Source organism: Sipha flava, unplaced genomic scaffold, assembly GCF_003268045.1.
Source record: "Sipha flava isolate LNK unplaced genomic scaffold, YSA_version1 46_pilon_pilon, whole genome shotgun sequence".
Classification (NCBI taxonomy): Eukaryota; Metazoa; Arthropoda; class Insecta; order Hemiptera; family Aphididae; genus Sipha; species Sipha flava.
The window spans coordinates 2,552,408-2,563,406 of NW_020273250.1; the positions used below are offsets into that span (position 1 = coordinate 2,552,408).

A 10,999-nucleotide genomic window follows, 5' to 3' on the forward strand; every position below is an offset into this window, starting at 1 on the left:
TTTGCATATGGAAAAGCACTAATAATAAACTTAAAAGTCTTACTTTTAATAAAATTTATAATACTCAAAATAACTTAGGTATATCATTAACGATGACACAAGATCAATTTATTTGTTTTCGTGAATGTATAACACATATGGTGACGGTACATAATTGTTATTTTAAGAGAGAACGGAAATATTTGGCGGGATCGGAAGAATCTTTCAAGACTGTTATTTCAAAATACATAATTATCTCACTGTTTTTGTGTAATATTATAGGCATTGAAAATGTTTGCAGAGCATTCAATCTTCCATTAAATTCTTGAAAAATTCCAAAATCTGCTCCCTTCTTATAGGATCGATCACTGTTGAATTATTTCATCCCAAAAGATTATTTCATTAACTATTCAAAGTTCTCGTTACACTCGTAAGTGCTATACAATAAAGAAATCGAAATGATAAACACAAAGGTAAGCAGTAATCGAAATTAAAACATGACTTTCTAGGTATAACATTTTTGTCAAACCTGTACCGACAGTTTGGTTTTCGATCATGGTTAAAACATTTGAATGTCACATTTATCCGTCCAGCGGACGGTAAGATGGGAATCCTATAGTGGTGGGCGGTAAAGTGGAAATCTCAAAAAGTACGGGGAAAGGAGGGAAAGTGGAAAACCCTATAACACCGTGTAGTAAAGTGGAAATTTCCAAGACCGCTGGCCCAGCACAACCAGAAACTTAAATGTATACCACGGTCCGTATAAAACATCAACTTTCTGTTAAATCTTATACACATCTGTATGATACACATACATGCATATCACAACGTCTTTGCACGACGCATAAACATTAAAATATATTTCGTTTTCACTGTTCCCACACAAGTGCGTCGGATAAATTTGTTTTGCGTGATTTAAATAATAATTCGAATTAGAAAATGAGATCATTCGCGCAAGTGTCACGTTGTCGTTTAAATTACCCCATTTCGTGTTAACCGGAGCACCCGATAACGGTGTCGGCGTGTGATGTTCGAGAATTTTCGATCGGTGCGTTATCGCGAATATTACCGGTCCGTGGACGCCATTACTGCCGGGGCTTTTTTCCGCCGACACTATCTGCAAACGTCCGACTCGCTGTTTTTCCCGTGCCGCCGGCCGTGTGTTTTTGTGGTTGCGGCATAGCACGGTGCAGTCACCATCTCCGGGGACAACTTCGTGTGTGTGACGACTGTTCGAACCGTAGCTGACCGTTGTCCGCGAAATTTTCTTTCGGCTATCGTCGTGCATGGAGAAGCCAGTTACTGTAAATCGAGACCGACGCTGCTGATCAACAGATTCTTCTGCCGGTTGTGGCGTTTGTCGTACGTGTGAACACGGTCACGTGGGCATAACCACTCGAACGCCAGACCGTCTAAGGTATCTTCCGTTATATTTGTTAAAAATATTATATTTATTTTTATACGATTTGTCTTGTATTATTGATATATTATTACAACGCGTTTGGAGCATATGTGATTTTATTATTATTTTTAGATTTATCATATTAATTACTATTTTTTTTTTTTTTTTGCTAACATTACTGTGGTGCTTTTGACCCGTTTATCTTGGCATTTGTTATAATTTCATTAATTATCCTCGTTAAGTGTTCTTTTTTATTACAAACTACGCGAGTACGTCACACAATCGAACCAGTGATGGTTTGACTGCGAAACGCGCAAACAAGCATAAATATGAAAAATGATAATCAGTACAGTAGTTGTAGTGAATCATTAACTTTACTATACTTGGTTAAAATGACAAATGCCGTTTCACTAAATCTATTGCCTGAAAAATCAAAAGAAAGATAAATAATGACTTATGAAAAACTTTTAAAATTGAAAATAATAAAACCAAATCGTTGTCGGAAAACATGTTTCTTACAAATTTTTACAAATTATCTACAAAAATTAAATCGTCAACTTTATGGTCTATTTATTCAATGCTTAAAAGCATGAAAAATATGAAACATAATATTAACGTCGATACTTATTTAAAATTACAAGTTTTTTAAAAGAGAAAATCGAGTGGATTAAAAGTAAAAATTCTAAAATTCTGACTACAACCGATATAAAAAATTCATTGACGAAACTCCTGATATTCAATATTTTGTAAAAAGGTAGGAGAGATAAAATTGTTTTGTATTGGCTATTCATTTTCCGTTCATTTATTACGATATATGTAATATTCATTAGTGAAATATTTATTACACTTTAAACTTCTCTACTAGAAAACAAATTGTTCACGATTATTTATTAATAAAGAGGAGTTATATGATGTTTTTATGAAATACATGGATTTATGACCCACAAATGTAACCTCAGATAGATTTTTTTTTTTTAGTTATAAAAACGGTTAATGCATCAAGTAGGTTATTGGAAAAAATAAAATTGGAAATATGCTTAAAGAAATTACAATATATTTAAATTTACTGTATTCCTGAGCTGATACAGGTCATTTTTTTCGCTGAACTTCAGCAACATTACTTACCGATTCTGCTAGTGATGTTACAACTAGTGATGGGAATAATCAAATGGAATAATCGAATGATTTTAATAATCTAAACAATGGTAACAGACATATTTACCAAAAGAAAATCAATTAAATAATTCGAAAAATTGCGTGTTTTACTCATTTTCCATTGGGTACCAAATTCAGAAATCGACTGTCTATCAGTATTGTATTGTAATTGTTAAAAATAATAAAATTACTAAATTTGACTGAAACTACAGGTACATATTTGCTAAGGGCCCAGGTCTTATAATTTTTGAGAGGGCCTACCGGGATTTTCCCGGTATCCTGGTGGCATATAAGCTTTCTGTACATGAGATCGGCCCCTGTATTAAAATCAAGCCCTACAATTGGTTTATTTGAAAATGCCGCCAAATAGTTTATATAATCAATTATAATATTATTATTACAGAGTTATGAAATCAATTATTTATTTCGTGCCAATTATTTGAATGACAAAAACAAAAACTACCTACTCAATATAGTTAAATCCTTTAAAAAGGTAAATAAATAGTGTAATTACTAATTAAGCATAAGTGAACATCGAATAAATTAAACTCCATTTGCAAATGCACATATTATTAATCCTAAGTGTAGAACTGTTAGATATTGGTATGAAAAATTTTAATCTTGGTCCATATGATGGTGGAATTGGAGTTAATAAGGATATTTATAAATTACCATCGTATATTCATTTTCTTAGAAATTCTTTTATAAAAAAAATGTAATATTAAAACATTTATTTTGGATCGAAAAATTTAAATTTTATTTACTTCTAATATGTTAAATTGTAATTGTGTGATTGGTATTTTTAATTTAAAATTTTAGTTGTTAATTTAAATCAATAGTTTAAAAGTCATAATACTGCATAACAATATTATGTTTAAAACAATGAATATCTTTTTTTTTTTAAGAGGCGCATAAAATATTTGCCTCAGCGATTATAATAACAATACAATATGACTTAAAATAATGTTAAATTTCACAATTAATATATAAAAACATAACAAGATAAGAGAAATAAACACAATTATTAAGTTGAAAATAAAAATATCGAAGATAGTTAATTATAATACAGATAAGCATTACAATAGAACGTTTCTTATTTTAATATTTAGAGATGTGGTTGTTAGCTATTCGGCTAACAGGTAAACATAAAATACAATTATAAAAATTGCAGTTAATTACAAATATAATAATAACTTAGGAATAATATTGTCGCATGAAATCGATAATTAGGTAATTAGATAAGAATATGAAATGAAATGGTTGGTTTCAAAAAATGTAAAAAAAAATGTACCAACACCACAACTCACACAGCGTAAGCTCTAAATACGGGAGGTTTTTTTTGCTGGACCCTGTATATCATAAATAACAAATTATGTACAACTTTCTTTGATATCTTAAATGCTTGTATAATTTATAACTTTACCAGTAACAGTAGCATCAGCAGAAAGATCGTTTTCAAATGTAAAACTGATAAAAAACTATTTGTGAAATAGTGGAACAAGATCCCCTGTCTAATATTGCAGTGTTAAATATAGAAAGAGATGTTGCTGCAAAAATAAAGTTGTACGATGTGATAGATACATTTGCAAATTGCAAAGTAAGAAAAGTCAACTTTTTAAAATTAAATTATCAAAGAAAGTTTGAGTACCAGATATAATTAAGTTTTTTATTTCATAATAATGTTTTCGATTAATGTGCATTAAACTAAAAAGTCAAAATTACGTTTATTAATTAAATTATGTATTTATCTTTTATATATTTTGTTTGATATACATTTTCAAAAACATGATATTATTTTAATTTTGATATGTTAAATGTTTTATGTTTATGAAATATAAAGTACCTACATCTTTAATTTTACATATTTAAAAGTCATAAAATCGTTAAGTCTCATATATTATACTAAAATAATAATTACTAAATTATTTATATAAATGTATTTGAATTATAAGTAAAGATGATAGGTATATAATAAATATACTATACTTAAATTTATATATTAATATATATATGAATATTTTATTTACACGTCTGAATTGTATTATATTATAATATGTACTTTATATCAACTGTCAAGAGTTGATTTTATCTACAATTATTGTTTTTTTTCCAAATTATGTAAGGCTTTTCGTATATGATTTTTACTAAGAGCTCTAGAAATATTAACACTGATTTTAACTTATACATTTATAATATTTTAAAAAAATAAGCTTATGAAATTATTTTTAATTTTATGAAATTATTCACGATACAATGGTTTCGATAACCTCGTGGGAGGAGGAGTGGTGTACATTTGTACATGGTGTATTTACATTTTTGGGTAGGGGCCCCATTTTAAATTTGACTTTAGAGCCTCCAAGTGTCTAGATGCACCACTGGATAGGTCTATCTCTTGTATAATAAGATTTATAGGAAAAAATAATTATAGTAATAATAATAATAATAATAATAATAATAATAATAATAATAATCCAAAAATATTGTAATAATGCTCTCGTGTTACATATTGACGTATGTAATGTGATAAGGCTACCGTGGATCTGATATGAGTATCCTGAATCTGCTGACCACAGGTTAAGAGCCGCTGTTTTAGAATATAACTGTACACAACTGGGTACTACCAGTAATACCAGTATTGGTAATACCATAAGTTAACTTGTACATTTACCAGTATATATATCTACTCGTAAAATAAATGTATTTTGTAATAAACATAATAAAACATATTCCATTCTGAATCGTACAAAATATACAATGGAAGAAAGTGAAACGAGTACGATAACGCGTATTTCAATAGATTATTGCACATGTATCTGACAGTTAAATAAAGCAATAAAAATATGTGCTTATATGCAACCATTAAAAAAAATGGGTACCTGGTTGCCGTTTCGCCTTCTTTCACAAATGCCAATGAAATGGCTGCATATTAGTTGCATCCCAAAGATATCAACGAAAAAAGGTCTAATCCGAATTGCTGTCCGAATTTATTTTGAGTACAGACGAATTATGGCCCAGGTTTTCTAACTCTAGATAATTTAATCTTGACTGATAAAATATTTTGTGAGGCTTTTCATTCGAAATTCAACGCTTTGTTCACAGTGTTCATCCTAATATTTTTGTATTCATCGATGTTTTGAAAAATGTACAGAAGGATACCTATATAAAATTAAGAAGCACTCATTTAAGTACAAGCAGAACAAATATAATTGAAAAAGAAACATTTATTAGAAATGCTATGAAACAGTTAAAAGAAAATCAAATTGACAAATTTGAATTTATACATCATACAAGTCTTTACCAGTACCAGAATACCTAAAAATTTTATTTAATTATACTAACATTTTTAACTTCAATAAATATCATATACGTTTTTACCAGTGCTGAAATTTTTTAATAAAAACGATACATTTTAATATCAGATTTTAATGTCAAAAAAACTTTTTAACCTTAAAAAATATAATATATATTTTTACCAGTGCCAAAATGTAAAATAAAAATCATCATTTTTAATCAACCTGTAGTATCTTATAAATGTGAAGGAAAATTAAGCTTTTTAAATTTAAATTTACATAAATTAATTTAAATTAATTTAATTTTAAATTTCGGGCCATAGAAGACATTAAGAAGACATTTTTACCGCGGGACGTAACTAGTAGCCACCCAATGAAATTGCACTTTCTAAATAATATCCTTTATGGTCAATTGGATATGGTGTATTGGATAATTATTGTTTATCGACATATTATAAGCATGTACGAATGATTTTAGGTAATAAACATAAAGTATTTATAAATATTATTTCCAAAACATATTTGTTTTTATTACATAACTACAGAAGGAATGAAACCAATAAAGTTTCACTAACAATTATATTTCAATGTGTAGCAAAAAAGAAAAAAAATAATTTTAAAATTTAACATATTTACCAGTAAAGAAATTAACAAAAACACTTTACAACAATACTATATTAATATGTCTTAAATAAACAGCATTTTCATATACTTTTTAACGTCTAAAAATATAATTATAGGTATGTAATAATCAATAAAATAAATGCAACATACGTATCTATTACAAGCTAATAATTAGATTTTCAATGAACTATTTAAGCAAATACACCAACCATTACTGATGTTTTATAATAAATACGTAAGCATCTGCACACTTCACATGAATTCACACACACTCTTATAATGTAATATATATGTAGTTGATAAATTTGAACACGATTATATACTGAAACATAATAAATGGACTAACGCCTAAATGGTAAATCAAATAATTGTTTTTTGCTATATTTAAGACTAAACAAATTATGTGTGATCGTACGACAATAAACGAAGCACGTTTTTAGATTGCTATGTCAATAAACGTATTTATAAAACAAAATAACCGTAATAATAGGTGATGCAAAGTCGATGGGAGTATGTTCTTTACTCGTAGATTTCATATAATCAGTATTTCTATGCATATACGTACAAAATAATTCTTATCGAGTTTTGCAATTTAGCGTGTAAACGTTGAATAAATATCAGTAACAGTATCAGATAAAACCAAATGAAATATTTGCAAGCTCGGCTTGAGAATGGGAAGGGAATAGAAACGTCCAATACATTTTTTTTGTGAGGAATAAATTGTAAAAGGGAACTACAAGACCAACGCTACTTTTAATTGGGGCCCGAATAATCGGGTTGAATAAGATAAAATGTCTTGCCATCAAAACTCAAAGGGGAACTAACAAATAATAATATAAATAAAAATAATAATAATAATAATAAAAAGAAGAAAATTCATAATAATAATGATAATAATAATAATAATAATAATAATAATAAAAATAAAAAAAAAAATAATAATGAAATAAAATATACTCTTATGTATGAATATAATCTTATATGCGATTAAAATATTCACGAATATAACAATAATACACACAGATAGTTAAATAGATTTAATAGATGCAAGATTAATGATCATATTCGATTCGATGATTTTACATTATACAATATTATACGCGTGTATTGATAATATATTTTTTAAAATGGTAAACTAGCGATGAACATGTTTTCGATTAACGGCGGGGCGGGCACTAGGTCCTCCAGCTTCAGATAAAATATCCTTTGGAGACCTTGTACACTAAGGGAACGCAATTCCGGCAGTTTGGCCAGTAGCCTGGAGAAATAGTACGACTTGCGCTGTGAATCGGACATGCTGTATGTGATGTGTTCGCGTAAGGAGTTGATAATTTTCATCTGGATCTGTTCCGCTTTCTTCGCCTCCCGGAGCCCGTGCCGTTCTAATAACAAAGAAGTCAAGCTGCATAAATATTATACATGTTCTTTTTAATTTTTTTTTAATAGTTTTTATCGAAATTCAAATGAAATGGAAAATATTAAATCATCGAATTAACTGCCGAAACGTCTGATTCTCATTACCGTCGGAAATTATTTTACCGTTAAGCAATTTCAAGCATTCAATTCATCCACCAACTTCAAGTCGATCGTTGATTCTACATATCGCACATATATACGAGTTTGTTGTTGACAAATGAGTTACAGTCGTTGCCAGATAAATTGAGACGGCGGCGGCGGCGCTTTTCATTAAGTGTAGCCCAAACTAGTCGCTGATAGTGTGGTGCAAAGGTCTCACAGTTAGCTACGACGCGCGCAGTTACCAGTTCAAACCCGGCTTAGTGCAAAAAATTGTCTGCAGAATTTTCTGTTCTCTCTCCCGTTCTGGTTGCCCTACACTGCTAAAAACAACTAACCTAACCCGGTGTGTTTTGACCGCGCAAGCACTTCAGTCGTATCAACAATATTTGTTTATAATAATGCATATAGATGTTGTTATTATTTCATCATATTATTAATATTATGTATTATTATTATATTATTTTACAATTTCTACTTTTTGTTCTTAAATAAAAAATTATTATTGGAATATATGATTTTAAATTAATATCGTAAAATATTTTTTGTAACAATAGTTGGTTTATTGATATATTTTCAGTAATAATATTGAAATACGGAGGATCACTGGTTTTCCGTTATCGCGCCGCCGCCGTCGTCTCAATTTATCTGGCAACGACTGTAATTAACTATTTAACAGCATGTGTGTGGCTGTATATGTTATTTTATTATCATGTACATAGAATATGTATATATATATATATATAGAATACGTTATATCATGAATATAACGTTTTCGGAATTTTTCATATATTATGGAAAATAGTCTGCAATTATGATGCTGCATGAACCCTTCTGAAGAAAATCAATATTGACATAAATAATAATTTAGCTTTAAATAATTTCAATAATTTTTTTCTTTGGTCGTGAACAAACATTTTTCCCCAGTAGATGGCGTTGCAGTTATTGCAGTGACTAGATATTACTGTACACAGTTTCCTGTTTCTTTCTCTCAAAGACACACACACACACTATCTTGTAAAGTGAGTGATATGTCTACCAATTAAGTGTTTTATTATGTTTTCGTAGTGTAGTTTGGGAAAATAAAATTTGTAATTTATGTAAAATAAATTTAACATTTTTTTACAGCACCTAAAATTTTCAACAAAGTACTAAAATAAACAACGGATAAAAATTATTTGGTTGATAACCAAAATACCTATACGTTTTGTTTTATAAATTACCTATGAAAATAATATCATAATATTCATAATTATAAAAAGATTGAGAACCCAAAAATGAAATATTAATCCTCGTTTTAGTACCCTTCAGGCTTTACTAAACTCGAAAAATATAAAGTATTCCATAATATATAATAAAATGTATTCCTATCCGGAAACGACAGAAAATAATTAAACAAGGTAAGTAAAGTATTTTCGTTGCATAGACCATTTTGTGATATTATTTGTTGAAAGTATAATGTAAATCCCTATTACATGATTGACTTGAAAATTACATTGATCCTTAAAACACAGTTATTTTAAGAATTAATATAAATATCTTACTTCGCCTTATATAAAACGAAATATTAATTCAAAAAATACTTCTGAGATTTTACATTCGCCGACTTATGATTATTTACATATACTTGATGTATATAGTCATCTAATCAATCTGTCATTTTCAATAAAATTCGATGCCTTCACAAATTATGTCACCCGCGGCTTGAAGATCTAAGAACTATGAACATGTTATAAAGGTAACATAATTTTTTCTTTCTAGATCAATTAATTTAAGTACTTCGAACGCGCTAGCTACGGGGGACCGAACCCATTTATTTTTCGACGACTCCAAAAACCGCACACTTTTGGTAGGTGAAAACCGCACACTTTTTTAAATTCTTGTAACCAAAAATCGCACATTTTATAATGATATACAATTTATTATTTATTATTTATACTACTATTTATTCAAAAACAATTTATTGAGGTACAATATATACATAGGCATTGAAAAATTTAAAATATAAAATTTAAAAAAATGTATAAAAATGTTTGTGGCTAAAATTTTTTGCCAATATTTTTTTAAAAAAATTAAAATATAAATAAAAAAAATATCCCCCTTATTAGTATCTTCTTCTTCTTTTCTTAGGGTTTATTGGGCCTTTAAGATCATCCCGTCTCACAACCTTTATTATTATCAATAGTTTTAAAATACATTTATAAAAACACTTTTTTTATAATATATATATATACTAGCTGAATTACCCGTCGTTGCCGGGTTTAAGTATATAAATGTATGTAACCTGCCAAGATTAAATTTTGTTAAATCTATTGAAATTTAAATTAATTAAGATTTTTGAAATAATATTTTATACATATTAATTTAGTTTTTAAGACAATGATTATTATTACTATTATTATTATTATTATCATAACCTATTCGATAAGTTATAGCTTTTGGCGTCAGAAGCTTTGTTCACGATAAATTTTAGCACTAAAGGTTCAAAATAAATGTTTTACTAATAGTTATTCAATATGTTATCTACAAAACTTCTTTGTAGACAATGTTCTTCACTGATCTATTAGTAGATGACAAAATCACCAAGCTACTGGGTGAGCTTACGCGTGAGCAAGCTACGTAGAACTGCCCATGTGACCCTGCCAAGATTAAATTTTGTTAAATCTATTGAAATTTAAATTAATTAAGATTTTTGAAATTATATTTTATACATATTAATTTAGTTTTTAAGATAATGATTATTATCATAACCTATTCGATAAGTTATAGCTTACAACTGAAACCTGAACCTCTCTACAGTTTGGTATTCTGTTGAATACATATAGCATCTCACTTATCCGAATATTTTACCTTTTGTCAATAAGTTCATGGTCTTTTTGACTTTTAACCGAAACACTCTTGCAATTATATCATGTCGATCATATGATCTTTGACCGGGAAGTAAGTAACAAATAATAATTCATTTTCAATAGCGCAGTTATCGACCTGGTCAAAAAATATTAAACCGATTTCAACCCTTTAAATTCAAAATTTC

The 10,999-nt window shown here is 28.4% G+C and overlaps 1 protein-coding gene across 6 annotated transcripts in view; it reads right to left on the reverse strand.

Annotated features, from left to right (window-relative positions):
- Positions 1-7,420: 7,420 nt before the first annotated feature.
- LOC112689777 (probable nuclear hormone receptor HR38) overlaps positions 7,421-10,999 on the reverse strand; it is a 60,298-nt gene continuing 56,719 nt past the window's right edge. For all 6 annotated transcript variants that reach the window (XM_025563626.1, XM_025563625.1, XM_025563624.1 and 3 more), the window contains one exon: positions 7,421-7,832. In XM_025563626.1, the coding sequence (XP_025419411.1) occupies positions 7,573-7,832 (260 nt within the window). In that variant the 3' untranslated portion in view covers positions 7,421-7,572. The remainder of the gene's footprint in view (positions 7,833-10,999) is intronic.